The sequence below is a fragment of the Gorilla gorilla genome, chromosome 8 (assembly GCF_029281585.2).
Source record: "Gorilla gorilla gorilla isolate KB3781 chromosome 8, NHGRI_mGorGor1-v2.1_pri, whole genome shotgun sequence".
In the NCBI taxonomy this organism is placed as follows: Eukaryota; Metazoa; Chordata; class Mammalia; order Primates; family Hominidae; genus Gorilla; species Gorilla gorilla.
In genome coordinates, this window is record NC_073232.2 from 35653651 (window position 1) to 35673371 (window position 19721).

Genomic DNA, 19721 nt, shown 5'->3' on the forward strand with positions numbered 1-19721 from the left:
GCCGTGCTCTGGGGTGTGCTCAGTACTAGCTGAGATGATTCCTAGTCTGAGCTCCCACTCCACCCCACCCTCCCCACTGCCCTGGGAGCATAGAGACTAGAGCATCACTGACTGGTACGCAAGGTGTGATGGTCGCAGCATGCACAGGTGTTGTACTCACATAAAAGGGAGGCATCTGACCAGACTGAGGGATTGGGGGGAACTTCTTAGAAGTGGCATCTGAACCAATTATGCAAATAAGTCCACTCAGTGAAGAAGGGGGCAGAACTTTTTGAGCAGAAGGAACAGTAAGTGGAAAGGCACAAGGGAAGAATGAACATCCAGTGTAGTGAAACTGAAGGCAGCTGCATTTTGGTGGGGCTGGTGAGTGAAGCTGCTCTCCCTCTCCAGGCATTGATTTCTTCAGGTGTCAACTGGGGAGATGGACATGGTCATCTCTGAGAGCCAATACAGTTCAAGTACTGTCCCAAATCTGTAACCGATTATTACAAACTGGGAAGAGTGACATGGTCATCTCTGAGAGCCAGTCCAGTTCAAACACTGTTCCAAATCTGTAACTGATTGTTACGGACTCCTGTTGAGGAAGAAGAAGGTTAAAAAACCTGCATCCAAGATGAGCCCCCACTTCCACGAAGCTCCCTTCCAGTCAGTTTCATCATTGGCTCTACTGCTCTGATGCATTTTTCTGAACGTTCTGTTTTCCCCCTGTCTTTTTATAGGCTGTACTTGCTGGAGATTTAATTCTTTCTGCAGCATCTATAGCTCTGGCACGAATTGGAAATACAACTGTTATATCTATTTTAACCCAAGTTATTGAAGATTTGGTGCGTGGTACGTTGATTCTGATTTTTCTTCTTTGTTATTCAACCCTGGTGTTTAGCCAGGCAATAAAGCCGCCTCTCAAATGACTCCTTTCCTTCTTTATAGGTGAATTTCTTCAGCTCGGGTCGAAAGAAAATGAGAATGAAAGATTTGCACACTACCTTGAGAAGACGTTCAAGAAGACCGCCAGCCTGATAGCCAACAGTTGTAAAGCAGTATGTACGTTCTGTCTTTCTTCAAGTTAAAGCCTCATAGCTCTTTTTTGGGAGCTAATTTTCCTAGAAAATATTTCAGTGAAGAATCTTAAAATAGTATCCAAAAATCCCAAGAGGTTAATGAGGAAAAGAATGACATCCCCAAACAGTAGAGGACTTCTGCTGTGTTTTCGTTTTTGCCATCTTTTGGTATGCAGGCGTTGACTTTTCATCTTTTCTTCCCAAGAATTGAATCAAAGTAAGCTTTCCCGCACCTTCCCCAATCTGATTGCCAAACTGTATCATTTTGAACAATTTATCATAATTTCTCTAATGATTGGTATCACACACACTCTTTCTGACACTTCACCTTTTAGAAATGAAATGCTCTGTTCTTTAATATAATATTTACCCAGGAAAAGATATCTATTAGACTGTACTAGCATTCTATGTACTTTTTTTTGTTTTTTGTTTTTTTGTGTTTTTTTGAGACAGAGTCTTTTGCTGCGTGGCCCAGGCTGCAAAGCAGTGGTGTGATCTTGGCTCACTACAGCCTCCACCTCCCAGGTTCAGGCAATTCTCCTGCCTCAGCTTTCCTAGTAGCTGGGACCACAGGTGTGCGCCATCACACCCAGCTAATTTTTGTATTTTTCGTAGGGATGGGGGTTTGCCATGTTGGCCGGGCTGGTCTCAAACTCCTGGCCTCAAGTGATCCACCCACCTTGGCCCTGCAAAGTACTGGGATTACAGGCATGAGCCATTGCACCTGGCCAATACATTGCACCTGACCAATCCTTCTAATATTTTTACATGAAATATAAACAAGTCCTATTTCTTCAGAGTACAAATTGAGTATAAGCCATAACTGTTTTTCCCCTTGCTTTCTCCCTCCCTCCGCTGTGCATACACATGTATACATTTTTTTTTAATGAGTAATACCTTTAATCCGTAGACAAATGTGTGGTATTCATCGTTAGTCCAAGAATGAAAAGCAGTCTCTCCACAGAATTGTTTATCTGCCCATCTCTAAGCCTGACAGATACACAGAGACAAAACCTGGACAAATGACATTCCCATGTAATTACAGCCACAAAATAAGGAAGACCTGTAAGGGTCGCATGTCAGTTGCTGTCATGATAGACTCCTAACGTAATTAACAGGTAAAGAGAGCTTTTGCTCAGACCTCTCAGATGAAAAAGTCTCTTGCTGTTAGTGTCTCTGTTTTGAAAAGTGTCAAGAAATGTATAATTGCAAGGCAGAAAAGAATGAGGACGATCTTTTCTTCCTAAAAAGACCTAGTAGAAACTTTAAGGAATGTGAGTTATGTAGAACATGCTAGCCACAGTCTCGGCCACTTTTGTCTTTTTATTAAAAGGGCTATTATGTTTTTATTTCCAAGAAATTATGTGGGATTTTTTTTTAAAGTGAGATGGAAGAAAGTATAGACACGAGATGCTAAATAAGAGAATAGCCTATTTTAAGTGGTTGCTCTAACACTTTTACAGTAATCCTTTATATATTATCATGCCCTTGATGGCCCAACTCTCCCTGAAGGTCAGGATCCATCCTCTTAACACATTAGGGTGCCTTAATATTACTTACTAATATTTATCCTTAAGAGCATGTGTTAAGTGAAGCTCATTGATAATTTCACAAGTTTGAGACTGCAAACTTAGAAGCATTGGCATGGTCAGGCGAGGTGGCTCACACCTGTAATCCCAGCATTTAGGGAGACTGAGGCGGAAGGTTTGCTTGTGACCAGAAGTTCAAGACCAACCTAGGCAACATAGCAAGATCCTCATCTCTACTTAAAAATAATATTTAAAAAATAAAGTCTTAGAAGCATTAGTAGTAGTGAGACTGTTGGAATTGGAAACACCAAGACTTACTGTCTGCACCACGCAGACATCCCGCAGGAACGGGGTGGGGCGGCACCAAATTGGAGCTAGCACAGAAATTCACTCAGTGATGGAAGCTTACAAAGGGTCCAAAGAAATGGACCTGAGTCATGATAGAGAGGTTTCCTTGTGGTCACTGTTTTCTGTTTAAGAAGCCAAAGATAATGCACAGGAATTCTTTTATAAAGATATGCACCTCATTCTTCAAAGATTAGCAGCTGAACAAACAGTGAACATGTTAACTTGGCTGGACCCTTATTAAAAATGAAATATTTCATGCTGCCCACTAGGGGGCATGCTGGCATCGTCCCAGCACTACCTCCTTTTCATGTGATTTATTCCTAAACTCCACAGCTCTTAGAATAATAAAGCAAAATGATAGTGTGAGCTATTTGAATAAAAGTTTCTATATTTAAGTGCCTATGGGTGGAAATATTCCAGAGGTGTTATGGATTCAAAATGGCTATTTTTACGTACTCTTGGTATTTAAAATGCAAAGCCATGCGAGCTCCAAAGAAATGCATGCAAAGCAAATTAGACACACCAAAAAGAGGGGAGGAGGAGAACTGAAAGAGCAGAATTATTACAGAAGAAGAACTAATGGGATTGCAAAATGTATTGAGAATTGGAGGGAAACTTACAAGCTGCATTCTACTAAGGATACCATTTCCTCATCTCCCTTCCTTTTTTTAGTGAAAATAATATTAAAATCTAAGAGAGGGCTGTCTAGGGGGATTGTTTTGTGATTGACTGATATTAAAATAGAATCCATTTTAGGCCGGGCACGGTGGCTCACACCTGTAATCCTAACACTTTAGGAGGCCGAGGCGAGTGGATCACTTCAGTCCAGGATTTCAAGACCAGCCTGGCCAACATGGCAAAACCCCGTCTGTACTAAAAATACAAAAATTAGCTGAGCGTGGTGGTGCACACCTATAATGCCAGCTACTTGGGAAGCTGAGGCAGGAGAACCGCTTGAACCCGGGAGGTGGAGGTTGCAGTGAGCCAAGATCACTCCACTGCATTCCAGCCTGGGCAACAGAGCGAGACTCTCTCTCAAAAAAAAAAAAAAAAACAGAATTCATGTTATTATCAAAAGATGACTTATTTATTTACGTACTTACTCACTTGCAAAATACATTTTGTACTCATGCAAAATACATTTTGTAGCTTACTAATAAAGACAGTGGCTTGTTCCCCAGAAAATCTGGTGGAAATGAGACCTGAGAGATCAGGGGGCCTGTCCAGTTGTTATTAAGCCAGACAGTAGCTGAGTTGGGACTTGAACCCAGAGCTGGGTATGGTAATCCTGCCTTGTTTCTCTCTCTCTCTTTTTTTTTTTTTCTGAATTTCTATTCTCTCCAGGGCTGCTTGTGGCCTGGAATTAATGGGCTCTCTTCCTATTACTTGATTTTCAAAGCCTCAGAGTACCACTACAGAATTGCATATTGTGGGTCACATTAGCAGAACACTTTTTTTTTTTAATTCATTTTTTTGAGATGGAGTCTCGCTCTGTTGCCCAGGCTGGAGCGCAGTGGCATGATCTCAGCTCACTGCAACCTCCACCTCCGAGGTTCGAGTGATTCTCCCACCTCAGCCTCCCGAGTAGCTGGGATTACAGGTGCACACCACCACATGCCACACCTGGCCTCTTTTTTTACAATATTCATATCTATCTATAGGCCTCATTCAGATCTTGCCAGTTGTGAACTGTTATAACGAAAGGGAAAACATATTTTTCTGTTCCAGCATCCAGTCCAGGATCTCACGTTGCATTTTGCTGTCATGACTCTGTAGTCTCTTGTCATCTAGAACAGTCTTTCTTTGCCTCTCATTACCTTGGTATTTGGAAGAGTGCAGGCCAGTTATGTTGTTGAGCCTCTCAGTCGGGCTTCTCTGATACTTCTCAAGATTCGATCCAGGTTATGAATGTTTGGCAGGAATACCACAAGAGCGGTGCTGTCCTCAGCTCCTCATACCAGGAGGCGCGTGCTGTCTTGTCTGTCCCGTTACTGGTGATGCATGCCTGGATCACTTGATTAGGATACTGTCAGGCCGGGCACAGTGGCTCACGCCTGTAATCCAGCACTTTGGGAGGCCGAGGTGGGCGGATTACCTGAGGTGAAGAGTTCAAGACCAGCCTGGCCAACATGGTAAAACCCCATCTCTACTAAAATTATAAAAAATTAGCTGGGCATGGTGGCGGGCACCTGTAATCTCAGCACTTTGGGAGGCCGAGGCGGGTAGATCACCTGAGGTCAAGAGTTTGACAAGCCTGGCCAACATAGTGAAACCCCGTCTCTACTAAAAATACAAAAATTAGCCGGGCGTAGTGGCAGGCGCCTATAATCCCAGCTACTCTGGAGGCTGATACAGGAGAATTGCTTGAACCCGGGAGGCGGAGGTTGCAGTGAGCCGAGATTGCACCATTGCACTCGAGCCTGGGCAACAAGAGTGAAACTCCATCTCAAAAAAAAAAAAAAAAAAAGATACTGTCTGCCAGGTTTCTTCAATCTAAAATTACTATTTTAACCTATTTTGGGCAAAGTGTTTTCAGATCATGTAAATATTATTCTGATGGTTGTCAAATGGCTGTTTTTTTATTTTCATCATTCTATATCACTCTTCTACAAGAGAGTTGGTATTCTATTTTTTTTGTTATTATTATTTCATTCTCAAAAGAGCTGAAGAGTTGGTATTCCATTGTAAGGAAGCTCTTAACTGTATGGGCTCTTGGATTCTTATTTTATTCTGTATCTTTTTTTTTTTTTTTTTGAGACGGGGTATCACTCTGTCACCCACGCTGGAGTGCAGTGGTGCAATCTCGGCTCACTGCAACCTCCACCTCCCGGGCTCAGGTGATCCTCCCACCTCAGCCTCCTGAGTAGCTGAGATTACATGCGGCTGCCACCATACCTGGATGACTTTTTTGTATTTTTAGTAGAGACGGGTTTTGCCATGTTGCCCAGGCTGGTATCAAACTCCTGGCCTCAAGTGATCGCCCACCTCGGCCTCCCAAAGTGCTGGGATTATAGGCGTGAGTCACCATGCCCAGCCATCTTATTTTATTCTGTAGATCATAACACTGTCATTATTTATTTTAATACTCAATTATCCAACGTATGGCCAGTAGGGGAGGCCCTTTAACCTGGCTCTGTGTCCTCCATCATTTTTTCAGCACCCCATTTCTGGCAGGAGATATTCAGCCCTGTTATTCACTGTTCTCCAAGAAGCCCACATTCCTTTTGGTGGAAAATGGTGTTAAGAAACCAGAATTTGAGTACTGGGTGTCATCGTTTCTAGACCCACTCAATGGACAGAGCTAGGAAATACATGTATGTATTATATGTAATGTAGGTAGATACGTGTATATCTTTCTGTACCCATCCATACTTATTCAAAACCATGAGGTATCAGATAGTTCCAAATCCATCTAACACCACAGGATTTGTGGTTTATTCCAGGATTCCATCTTTCCATATTTGTAACCCCCTTCCCAAACAGTGAGAGACCTGGCTCCTCTTCTCCACGGTGTATTTATTTGCACAATCCAAGAATATACCATAGGAGTTTACAAATTCATGACTCATATCTCTGTGAAAAACAAACCCAGTAGCTGGAATTCAGTATTTATCATTCCTTTTGTCTTGGGCCTGAGGATAATAGAATCAAAGCACTGTTCAAAAGTTACCTTTCTCTACGTATCAGTGTGGTTATGTTATTATTTGGAATATATTAACCCATTTATGCCTAGTGTTCCATTATTGGAATGCTAAGCTTGTGGAGTTATTTCTATCCTACTGCTCAAGGTCATTACCAAGGTCTGATTTTTCACAAAACAAATTTGCAACCTCCAGCATAAATGGGTTAATAGTTGGGTTCATTTTTTTTTTTTTTTTTTTTTTGAGATGGAGTCTTGCTCTTTCGCCCAGGCCGGAGTGCAGTGGTGCAATCTCAGCTCACTGCAAGATCTGCCTCCTGGGTTCACGCCATTCTCCTGCCTCAGCCTCCCAAGTAGCTGGGACTACAGCTGCCCGCCACCACGCCCGGCTAATTTTTTGTATTTTTAATAGAGATGGGGTTTCATGGTGTTAGCCAGGGTGGTCTCGATCTCCTGACCTCGTGATCCGCCCGCCTCGGCCTCCCAAAGTGCTGGGATTACAGGCCTGAGCCACCGTGCCCAGCCTAGTTGGGTTCATTTTTATTCCACTTTAGGGATTCCCTCTCATTCTTGCTGATTTCGTGTTTTGGTTTTGAGCGTTTTGTTATTGTTGCTGTTGTTTTGAGTGTTTGAAACAACGTGGCTGGGCACAGTGTCTCATGCCTGTAATCCTAGCACACTGGGAGGCCAAGGCAGATGGATTGCTTGAGCCCAGGAGTTTGAGACCAGCCTGGGCAACATGGCGAAACCTCTGTCTACAAGGAATACAAAAATTAGCTGGGTGTGGTAGTGCACACCTGTAGTCCCAGCTACCTGGGAGGCTGAGGTGGGAGGATCACCTGAGCCCTGGGAGGTCGAGGCTGCAGTGAGCTGTGATCACATCACTGCACTCCAGCCTGGCAACAGAGTGAGACCCTGTCTAAAAAAAAAAATAATAAAAAAATAAAAAACATTAATGTAGCTCCAAAAGTCAGAACTATACAATACAGTAACTCTCCCTTTTGCCCTGTTTTCTTCCCCTACCCCCTTGTAGGTAAGCAGTCTCGTTCACTTCTGGTTCCTCCTTCCTGGGTTTCATTTAGCACAAACAGGCAGACACAAGTATGCTATCTTCCCTTCTTTCTCACAGCAAGAAGTAGTACCCTAGACTACTCTGCTTTCCTTTTGCATTTCTTCAGTTAACAATTTATTAGGAAAATGATTCCACCTTGGTTTGTAGGATCTTCCTCATTTTTAAAACCACTGTATCAGGGCTGGGCATGGTGACTCACGCTTGTAATCCCAGCACTTTGGGAGGCTGAGGCGGCCGAATCACGAGGTCAGGAGTTTGAGACCAGCCTGGCCAACATGGTGAAACCCCTTCTCCACTAAAAATACAAAAATTAGCTGGGCCTGGTGGCGCACACCTGTAATCCCAGCACTTTGGGAGGCCAAAGCAGGCGGATCACTTGAGACCAGAGTTCAAGACCAGCCCGGCCAACATGGTGGAACCCCGTCTCTACTAAAAGTACAAAAATTAGCCAGGTATGGTGGTGGGTGCCTGTAATCCCAGCTACTTGGGAGGCTGAGGCACAAGAATAGTTTGAACCTGGGAGGTGGAGGTTGCAGTGAGCCAAGATCACTGCACTCCAGCGTGGGCGACAGAGTGAGACTCCATCTCAAAAAAATTAATAAATAAATAATTTAAAATTTAAATTTATAATTTAAAAATTTTTTTAAAAGCCTCTGTATCAGATCCCATTATATGGACATAGCATGGTTTATTCAGCCAATCTTCTATACATGGGCATTTAGGTTTCCAGTTTTACAATTACAAACACTACTGCAAGGGCTGACCGTGCATAAACCTATTTTTGTGTTGTGAGAGGAGTGCCTGCAGGGTGAATTTAGGGGTAATTGCACATGTGGTTTTGTTAGGCACCACCAGATTTCCCTCTGTTGGGTCTGTACCAGTATGTGTTTCCACCAGCAGCTTTTCAGAACCTCTTTTCCCACAGCCTTACTAACTAAATGTGCCATTACACGCTTGAGTTTTTGCCAGTCCAGTAGAGGAGAATGTATTGCAGTGGAGTTTTAATTTACATCTCTCCTTTCTGAGTGAGGTGAAACATTTTTCAGATGCTTAAGGGCCATTTATTTATTTGTTTATTTATCGGAGTCTCACTCTGTCACCCAGGCTGGAGTGCAGTGGCACGATCTCCGCTCACTGCAACCTCCGCCTCCCAGGTTCAAGCAATTCTCCTGCCTCAGCCTCCCAAGTAGCTGGGATTACAGGCGTGAGCCACTGCGCCCAGCCCTTCCCAGTCTCGTTGAGACGCGGCTTGTAAGGATGTGATGCAAGGTATGAACCTTCCCCAGAAAGAAGTGCATACGCTCAACACAGCCTGGCTGCAGCATCTGCTTCAAACAAAACAGTCAGCCGAGCTCCACTTTCTTTGACTTAATCATTCTTCATGCTCCACCCATTTCCGGAAAGATGTGAGGCATCTCTCTGATGCTGAGCGCAAGTCTGTTCACCTCTTTGCCTTCTTGTATGTTGTGCTATGTTGCGTCCAATTTGTGGCAGTTGTTTTCTGTTTTCCTGCTACAGATCTAGGCAGTACTGACCTGGGATGGGGAAGCAGGACTCTCTGGCATGGTCTTTATGCTACCCCAGGGAAATCTGGGATAGTTGAAATCTGAGCAGTAATGTCCCTTCGCCATGTGTCAGGCAGAAGCTGCCCACTAAATAAGCTCAGTTCAGCATGTGTGGGCACAGAGGGGACAGTGCAGACAGACTGCAGCTTATGCTTACTTGGACACATTCCTTGACCTCTTGGAGGTTCTATTTTGTTGCCCAGCATAGAAGCAGCACAGGAAAGTGATGAAGAGAACAGTGTCTGGAGCCAGACCATCTGGATGAAATTCAGGTTCCAGCGTGTTGGAGCCATGTAATGCCTGGTACCGTCTGTGTCTCAGTTTCTTGAACCTCATAAGTGACTTAAGATGTGAGAACTCTCAGAACAGTGCCTAGCACATAGTGGACGCTCAGGAATTGTTAGCTTTTATCATCACCAACCACATAATCCATATTTGTGGGATATTGTGAGGTTTAACTCAAATCATACAAAGTGTTCATCATATGTGCTTCACACACATTTTAATCCATTAAAATGTTCACTAACAGATTTTTAGGCCGGGCACGGTGGCTCACGCCTGTAATCCCAGCACTTTGGGAGGCTGAGGCAGGCGGATCACCTGAGGTCAGGAGTTCGAGACCAGCCTGAAACCCCGTCTCTACTAAAAATACAAAAATTAGCTGGGCGTGGTGGCACACGGAGGTTGAGGCAGGAGAATCGCTTGAACTTGGGAGGTGGAGATTACAGTGAGCCCAGATTGTGCCGCTGCACTCTAGCCTGGGTGACAGAGAGACTCCGTCTCCAAAAAAAGAAATAGATTTTTAGAAAATCTTTCACTTTTCGGGAAGAAAGCTTATAGCCTCTGTGGCTCTGTGTTGAGGAAACAGCATTAATCTCACTACAGGAGACTGCTTCACTATCAGTTATTTCTACGTGGAAATATCTTGATTCCCAGTATCATTCTGTCCTGAGCCCAGCACATCCCAGGCTGCCCAAATCTTGCCATGCTCTCCTTTGAGCCAAGCTGATCTTAGCTTCTCTCGAAAGTTTCTGAATTGTCCCCCATATGGTCTCCCAGACTCTTCAGTTGAAAAAAGGAGCCCTCCCTGACAGCCCAGGGGTTGGTGCCTGCTCATGGGAAGGTGGTTGCTGTTGAAAGCAGTTATGAGCTTACTGTTCACTCAACTCAGTGGCCACCTGACCCTTTATGGTGCATGCAATTTTACCATGTACTTATGGCCAAGCACTACATAGTCAACAGACCTCATTAAGTTGTCAAAAAGCATTCTCAGGCTGAGGACGTTAGGCAACCTGGCTTTAGTTGGCAGAGGTAGTCAACAGACCTCATTAAGTTGTCAAAAAGCATTCTCAGGCTGAGGACGTTAGGCAATCTGGCTTTAGTTGGCAGAGGTGCGTGGACACTGCCAAGGCTCCTATTTCTGGTTCCAGTGGATGAGGCGGAGGAGGATTATTTGTAATAATAGCAAACAGCCAGGTGCGGTGGCTCACACCTGATAATCTCAACGCTTTGGGAGGTGGAGGTGGGAGGATCACGAGCCCAGGAGTTTGAGGCCAGCCTAGACAACATGGTGAGACTCCATCTCTACGAAAAAATTAAAAATTAGCTGGGTGTGGTTGCGCGTGCCTGTAGTCCCAGCAACTCAGGAGACTGAGGTGGAAGGAACCCTTGAGCCCAGGAGTTCAAGGTTACAGTGAGCTATGATCGCACCACTGTACCCCAGCCTGGGCAACAGAGTGAGACCCTATTTCTAAAAAGAGATAATAATAGCAAACACACATTGAGTTCTAACCAGGTGCCAGGCAGTATACTGAGGGCTTAAATGCAGCATCATGTCTGTTTCTCACAGCAACCCTACAAGGTAAGTGCTTGTGATTTCTACATTGTACAGATGAGCAAGAGAGATTCAGTGCCTTGCCAATTTCTACATTGTACAGATGAGCGAGAGAGATTCAGTAACATGCCGAGGTCTTGTAGAGGGCACAAATGCAGCCCCACAGTCTCACGGCAGAGCCTGCAGCACTGCACCACACTGACGCCTGAGCAAAGTTCACTCCCTGACTGGAGAGCCACAGAGGCACGACCGAAGGTCAGGGGACAGGGTTTCCTAGCATCCACGAGCCTTACAGAAAGGCAACTGTGCAGTGCTCCAGCTGGCTTTCTCATGGAGAGTCAACAGAGACATTTCCCCTCCAGTAGAACACAGACCGTCTCTCCCCTCCCCCTTGTTGGTTTTACCCAGGCTTTGTTTTCTGAAAATGTGGCTGGGCCTGCTTAACATGCTTAGCAGGGCACTGGGAAATGCACTTCAGTGGCCGGTGCCAGCTAGCTTTTTGGAGTTTTAAAAAGACTTTCAGAAGTCTTATTTCTCCCCCATTGAAAGGAGGGAAAAGGGTTTTTATACAGTTACTTCTTTTGAGAGAAATGTGGAAACAGTGGGACCAGTGAAGTTCCTTCCGATAATAAAAGAGCGATATCTGTGTCTGAAGCAGGAGGCTTGAGATGATTTTTATGGACACACCAAGAAATAACTGCATTCAGAAACAGGTGAAATTCCCAACGATGATGAAAAGAAAGGACTACAGATGGGGAAATTGTGTGTGATTACATTAGTATCTCTTCCTGAAATGAGGGATACATTGATAGAGATGATTAAAGCCAACAGTAATCGGGCTGTCTTGCCGAGTGCTAGAAGTCAGTATTTCACAGATGGGGGTCCGTTTCTTTTGCATGTCAAGAAGGTTTACTTAGCATGTTACCAGCAGAACTAGTCCAGTTGTAGCTCAGTTTTTCCTAAGCAGTGGGAAAGGCTGCTTATCCTGTCTGAAAGCAGGGGTTGGTGAAGGAGAATTTTCTTAGAATTTAACAACACAATCTGAGACTGAAATTCTTGATTGGAAATGCGGTTTTGTACATGCTTGGTGTCCCTCTGATGTCAGCATCTCCTGATTGTGTATAATCTAGCCCCGCTGCCTCCTATTTTAAGGAATTCCTTCAGCCAGGGGTCAGCTGCTTTGTTGCTGCCTGGAAGCAGCTTATCTCAGAATGCTCTTTCTGTTTCAGGTGTCTGTTCTAGGATGTCCCGACCCAGTGGTGCATGAGATCGCCTATCAGTACGGAAAAAATGTAGGAATAGCTTTTCAGGTTAGTATGCTTTTTATTTGTAAGAATGGTGGCGTAGTGATACAGTCAGCATTCTCCCCTAGTGTGTAATCGTCAAAATAGTAAGAACGATGGCAGCAGTGTTGGCATGGCGGTGCTCCTTACATCCCATTTTTCCTTTTGCCAGCTAATAGATGATGTATTGGACTTCACCTCATGTTCTGACCAGATGGGCAAACCAACATCAGCTGATCTGAAGCTCGGGTTAGCCACTGGTCCTGTCCTGTTTGCCTGTCAGCAGGTAGGTTTTACAAACTCCCTTTGACACATCACTGCATAGCCCCACAGAACTGATGTCCCGCGGCACAGCCGATGGGAAGATCGCATAAAGGAATAGATGGGAAGGCATTCAGATAAGAGATCACAGGTCTGCATTTGATCCTGGCGGAGTGAGATGTTGGGGCTGGTCATTTCACCTTGCTAAGACTGTTTCCTTATCTGTAAAATTGAGAAGATCACCTTTCTCCCAGGGTGGTTGTGAGGATTAGCTAAGATCCTATTTAAGATCTTTGTGTCTTGTGGTGTGCCATAGGCATTTGAGGTAGCATCGTGATTATCTCCATATATTTTGGCCACTGGCAAAGTGAACGGTTTCTAAGTCTTGATTATAGGACTGGACTTTGGTGGTCCTCAGAGCCCCTTAAAAGGCATAGGAAGCATCAAGGGCCTCCAAGCATAAGAAATTCTCCGGTTCTAGAAGTTTAATGAGACTCTGCTGCTCTGAGAGAGGCTTTAGAACCTCGGCCATTGCCTCAAAATGTCAGGAAGTCAGTGGAGTGCAGTAGACCCACATAGTTCCTTCTTTCTCCGGATTGAGGGACTGAGTCCCCCTTAATGTGAATGAAAGGCTTAGGAAGCTTCAAAGATGTTCCCTCGACTGACAAAGCAGACATTCTCACAGCCTCCTCCAGACCCTGGCCACATGCCTTGTGGCTGTACTGAATGTTACTTGAAATAAGTGAGACATTAGCTGGTGTTGGAACATCTTGTTAATAGATTTTCATCTTAGTAGTATTTAATTTGTTATGTTGCAAAGCAGTAAGATGTTCATCACCGTGCCATGAAATTCAACATTAGCTCCTTGGTGTAAAATTATAGTAACTTTTGGTCTTTCAGAGATTTTGCCTCTATTCTGTCTTCACATTTACAAAGGTCAGTCATGTCCTCCATAAAATTCAGTGATTCCACTGTGATACAGAAACCACGGCCCTTGCTTTTGGTGGGTTTCTGATTGGAGAGAGGAAAGGTCATCTTTCACCCACTATCTAGCACAGCCATTGGCAGCGTGATTCTTCCCAGGGGAGGCTGACGTTCTGGGTGGCTGGGCCAGGCTACTTTGGCAGCTTGCTAAGGCTATGAATGGAGATGTTGGGGCACTCGGTAGGAACACCCGCCCTCATTATTACAAGGCTTCCGTCCTCTCAAACTTTGGAGGCTGAGGTAAGAAGTGAAAGGTATGCTGTAAATAGGTCCTCTCTCCCAATGAGGCTTACTTGCCAGCCCAAAATCAAAGAGTATAATACATGTGCCCAGTTTTGACAAAAATTTATAAAACCTCCTTTTGTACATTAAGGCAAGAGTGAGGAACATTTGAGCCGTGTAGGTGTTATGCTGGGGATTAGAAAAATGAGGCACTGGCTACCACTACCTATATAACTGCGAACATTACTTCTCAGATACTTGTTAGTAAACATGAGTGAAGGAAAGCAAGATGGACTGAGTGTGCTGAAATCCAGCTAGCTTGGTAAAGATTCCTTTACCTAGGCTCAGATTATCGGGATAAAAGGAAAAAGCCTTTCTCTGGAGAAGTCTATGAGAAAGTTTTGGTTGCTCTATTTGTAAAAATCTTCAAATTGTTAAGTACTTGCTATGAACCCCAGGATACTAAGTTACCGGTTGAGTCCTACTTAAACCTTAAGGTGACTGGGTGAGAGGAGGCTGGCCTCTTTGGACTGTGTTTCACTCTGAATATATTTCAGAAGAAACTAACTTACTTTCCCCTACACACACAAAGGAGTAATGGCTATCTCTGCTTTCATATATAGTGGGGGAAAGGGGAAATGGACCTCTTCTACATAGTATCTGTCAGTAATCTACAGGAGACTGAAAAATGCTGGTTAGGCAGTGGCTCATGCCTGTAATCCCAGCACTTTGGGAGGCTGAGGCAGTTGGATTATGAGGTCAGGAGTTCAAGACCAGCCTGACCAATATGGTGGAAACCCCGTCTCTACTAAAAATACAAAAATTAGCTGGGCCTGGTGGTGCATGCCTGTAATCCCAGCTACTCGGGAGGCCAAGGAAGGAGAATCCTTGAACCCGGGAGGCGGAGGTTGCAGTGAGCCGAGATCGCACCACTGCACTCCAGCCTGGGTGACAGAGTGAGACTCCGTCTCAAAAAAAAAAAAAAACGCTGGTTAAAAAAAGCAAGCAAAAGGAAAAAAAAAAGATTACTGTACCCGAAGCCATGGTTTTATGTGTGCTTTACTGGGAAATCCCAGTCATGAGGCACCTACTCATGCTCACCAGACAGCAGTGTTCTCATCTGCCCATAAGGCAGTGAGTTGAAAAGGCACACTGCAGCCTCAGAAAAGGGAACACAGAATGGAGTCCAAGCAGGAAGTGACTCTGGACAGGATTCATTTCAAAAGTAGACTGATGTTTCTGTCTTGTGGCACATGGGCCAGAAGTTAGCCAAATATGTATTTATAAGTTGCCTTCTAATAAAACAGCAAGGTTAGGCTCTTTTGTGGAATACACTGTAAAACAAGAGATTCTTAGCAAGAAATGTGTCAAAAGATGTATGGGACTAAGATTCATTCAGGTGAAAACAAGTTCCAAAAATAACGTAAGAATATGCAGTATCTCCACTTAATGAAAATGTGTTTTTAGTTTACAAAGGATTCTTTCATACATTATCTCTAATCTCACAACTCCTCTTTGTGGTAGATATTATGGTGTTTATTCTGCAAGTAAGAAACTGATGCCCAAACCTCGCCAAAATTAAACATCTGGTAAATGGCACAGCAGGGAACTGAACAAGTCTAAGACCGGTATTCATTTTATTACATCATACATAGTGTTATTGCCACTGGTAATGCTGAGAAGTTAGTAGCTATGATACCACACAGGCCTTCCCACAGAGCAGGTAACTAACCCACCTGGGCACTGACGATACTCAAAGAATCATCTCTGTGTCATGTCTTTGCTATTGTAAACAACATACCTACTTAGTGGAGTAGTTCTAAGACGTCTGTAATCCTTTCCCTTTGGTAGGTGAGTTTTGTTTGCTGATGAGATGGTCTTTGAACTTTTCCATTTGTGAACACTGGACCAGGGCAAGCATTCTTGGGAAACCACCTTTTCCTTTATTAACTTGGTGTGGTGGGTTGTCTTGGAGTTTGCTCCAGCCAGCACTTGACAGAAACTCCCTGTCTTTTGGAATTCCTTTATTTTTAACATCTCTCTTAAGGGGTTTCCTGATAACAGTTGGTTCAGAGGATTTAAAAAGAGTTTTGGGGATTTCTGGAGAAGTCCCAGGGGATGACAGCGTCCTCCCATGTACGTATGTGTACATATTCTCTTTAAGAATAAAAACCTCACGTTAATTGGATTTTGAATGCTTCAGAAACAAAATGGAAGTGTTTTACTTTCTCTGGTGAAACTTTATTAATTTTCAAATATCTTTTTTAAAAAAACCACATCTTTCCTTTCTTCTGCTTCTCTTCCTTATTTGATAAGTCACTAGACCCAAATGTCAGTTGTAGCCACGTTTCCAAATGCCATCACCAGCCCCTGCACCAGCTGCACAGGCCTTATGCTATCGTGGTGACTAGTTGGTGCCTTAGTGTTACCCAGTTTCGTTTGGGTAGACTCATATACTGATCACCTTAGCAGTTTAGTTTATGGATGGGTTTCACAGAGTTACAACCCGATTTATCCACAGGTGGTTTTCCTACTCTTAAAAACAGCACCTGAGCAAACAGAATTTTTATTTGTCACTAAATCTGCAGGCAACTGTTCTTCCTGCTGTGTTTCTCTTTTCTTTTCCACATACACATTAAGGGGACTGGGGAGTGCCCGGGGAAGAGTTTGATATTTTGCATATTAAAATTGCACACGTGACATGTTTGGAAGGAAGGATGTAGTCACTCAATGCAAATATTTTTTTCAAATTTTGCTTTCTCAATGCTTTTTATAGTAAAAGCATCAGCGAAAACACCCAATCAGCATATCTTACCACACTTGCTGGTACTGTAGAAAAAGCTTATACATCATAAACAAGCTAATGTCACCAGATGCCTACGAGAGAATCACATCAGTGTTAACGATAAAACCATCTAGATATCCAGTATTGGTATGTGGTATTAAAAAACTAAAACAGGCTGTGTGTAGTGGCTCACGCCCATAATCCCAGCACTCTGGGAGGCCCAGGCGAGAGGATCACTTGAGGCCAGGAGTTTGACACCAGCCTAGGCAACAAGGCAAGACCCCATCTCTATAAAAAATTTAAAAATTGGCCAGGCACGGTGGCTCACGCCTGTAATCCCACTTTGGGAGGCACTTTGGGAGGCCGAGGTGGGCAGATCACGAGGTTAGGAGATCAAGACCATCCTGGCTACGGTAAAACTCCATCTCTACTAAAAATACAAAAAATTAGCTGGGCGTGGTGGCTTGCACCTGTAGTCCCAAGTACTCGGGAGGCTGAGGCAGAAGAATCATTTGAACCCGGGAGGCGGAGGTTGCAGTCAGCCAAGATCGTGCCACTGCACTCCAGCCTGGGTGACAGAGCAAGACTCGCATCTCAAAAAAAAAAAAAAAATTAAAAAATTAGCCAGGTGCGTGCCTGTAGTCCCAGCTACTCGGGAGGCTGAGGCAGAGGATCACTTGAACCTATAGGAGTTTGAGGCTGCAGTGAGCTATGATTGCACCACTGCACTCCAGCCTGGGCAACAGAACAAGTCTCATAACAAAACTAAAACCTACTTGATTTGGCTTTTTTACCATAGAAGTTGATTTGGGCTTTCCTGATTTCTAGTAGCTTGTTTTCTTCTTAAAAGACCAGTAACTAAAGGAAATTACTGGTTTTCATAGGAACTAACCAGTTGCTGGCTCTATAAATTCTGTAAACACATTAGCAGTCTCTACATGTTTAGAGCTTTGTTCTGACACATATTTTGGTCTGAAAAAATTATTTCTTCGTCTGTGATCACTTGGCTGCGGCTTTTCTATGTATGCCCTATTTTTTCTTCTAGGATTACTAATACCATGGTCATGGTTACAGGACAACAACTTATTTCATCCTTCAGGTTCACTGCCAGGGAAAAACTGGCAACTGCTGTAAGCACTGACGTGGCCAAAATCAAACACATCTTACCTCTTCCGTGGAGCCATAGACTGTTAGAGCTCAAGGGCTTCCAGTCATGAAGATGAGAAGCCTAAGACCCCAGGGGCTAAGGAAGTCACTCGGCTGTGGCAGCTGATAGCCAAACCAAGACTAGAGCTCAGATCTAGGAAGTGAAGTGATTTGGTGTCCTGGCTTTTGTATTCTGTTAATGGTGACACTTCTAAATAGTTGCTAAGTATTGTAGAATATCGATTTTACCTTCAGTTCCTTTTTTGCCTATTTTTTTTCTCTCTTCTTGCTATCATCTTAATTCAGGTCTTTTTTATAACCTACTCTAGTAACCTGTTTGTTCTGTCTACCTCTGACTCTTTTAATTCCGTGGTTCTCAACCTTGGCGGCACATTAAAAATACCAGGGTGGGCGGGAGAGGGTTGAAAATCTTGGTGCCCAGGCTAAACCCCAAGCCAGTATAACCAAAGTCTCTGGGAGCAGGATCTAGGCAACTGTATTTATACCTCCCCAGGCCAGGCACGGTGGCTCACACCTGTAATCCCAGCACTTGGGAGGCTGAGGTGGACAGATCACCTGAGGTCAGGAGTTTGAGACCAGCCTGGCCAATATGGCAAAACCCTGTCTCTACTAACAGTACAAAATTAGCCGGGTGTGGTGGTGCACACCTGTAGTCCCAGCTACTCAGGAGGCTGAGGCAGAGAATTGCTTGAACCCGGGAGGCAGAGGTTGTGGTGAGCCGAGGTTGTGCCACTGCACCACTCCAGCCTGTGTGATGGAGCAAGACTCCATCACAGGAGGAAAAAAAAAAAAAAAAAGAAAGAAAACACTCCCCAGCTGATCCCAGTATGCAGTCAATGTCATGCACCACTCCTCAGATCCACTCTACACACTGCTTAAGGCAGAGCTCTACACATAATGCCCTCTGCTCAGAAACCTCAGTAGCTTTCAGTTGGTAATCAATTTAGTACTTAGAGTAGAATGCCTAATTCCCATCCTCATCCTAGGCCAGTGACTCTCAAAATGTTGGCAGAGACCAGAGATACTGGTGTCACCTGGGCATCTGTTAGAAATGCATGCCAAGGCTCCATCCCTACTCAATCAGAAACTGGGGGAGAGAGCCCACAAGCAGTACAGGTGATCCTGATACGATTTAAAGTTTAACAACCATGTTGTTTTTTATTTTTTATTTTTTATTTGAGACGGAGTTTCACTCGTTGTCCAAGGTAGAGTGCAATGGCGCAATCTCGGCTCACTGCAACCTCCGCCTCCCCAGGTTCAAGCAATTCTCTTGCCTCAGCCTCCCGAGTAGCTGGGATTACAGGCGTGCACCATCATGCCCGGCTAATTTTTTGTATTTTTAGTAGAAACGGAGTTTCACCATGTTGGCCAGGCTAGTCTCAAACTCCTGACCTCAGGTGATCCGCCCACCTCAGCCTCCCAGAGTGCTGGGATTACAGGCGTGTGCCACCACGCCTGGCCAGAACCATGTTGTTTTAAAGATGTACTTTATTCCTCCTGCCTCTCTTACTCAATGTTGGACTAGGATAAAACATCAGAATAAACAAGGACTAATGTCTCCTCCTCCCGTACACCACCACAGTGCCTAGGCATAGACGGTGGATGTCTCTTAGCTCAGCTTTTGTTGCCACAGTTTACTGCTCCCCCACATCATCTAGACACTTTTAGTTACATTTTTGTTGTTTCTTGTTATTTCCTATTGTTACAAACTAGTGTTAGAACACTTGTTTCTCCCAAGAGAAATAAATAGATTTTCTCTCTTTTTTTGTTAGTTCCCAGAAATGAATGCTATGATCATGCGACGGTTCAGTTTGCCAGGAGATGTAGACAGAGCTCGACAGTATGTATTACAGGTAAGACTGTTTTTTAAAAAAAGGCAGCAGCAGGAACAACGTGGCAAAATCCTTTAATCCAAAAATGTAACATTAACTAAACATTAAATTATAGATACAAGACTGTTTGGTCAACTCTTG

General features: G+C 44.1%; 1 protein-coding gene across 4 annotated transcripts in view; it reads left to right on the forward strand.

Annotated features, from left to right (window-relative positions):
• PDSS1 (decaprenyl diphosphate synthase subunit 1) overlaps nucleotides 1–19721 on the forward strand; it is a 49408-nt gene that overhangs the window by 25582 nt on the left and 4105 nt on the right. For 2 of the 4 annotated variants that reach the window (XM_019034940.4, XM_055353327.2), the window contains 5 exons: nucleotides 720–831; nucleotides 928–1037; nucleotides 12276–12356; nucleotides 12502–12615; nucleotides 19521–19601. In XM_019034940.4, the coding sequence (XP_018890485.3) occupies nucleotides 720–831; nucleotides 928–1037; nucleotides 12276–12356; nucleotides 12502–12615; nucleotides 19521–19601 (498 nt within the window). Of the gene's footprint in view, nucleotides 1–719; nucleotides 832–927; nucleotides 1042–12275; nucleotides 12357–12501; nucleotides 12616–15320; nucleotides 18335–19520; nucleotides 19602–19721 lie in introns of those variants that run through there. The other 2 variants (XM_055353326.2, XM_055353328.2) reach the window with 2 other exon arrangements.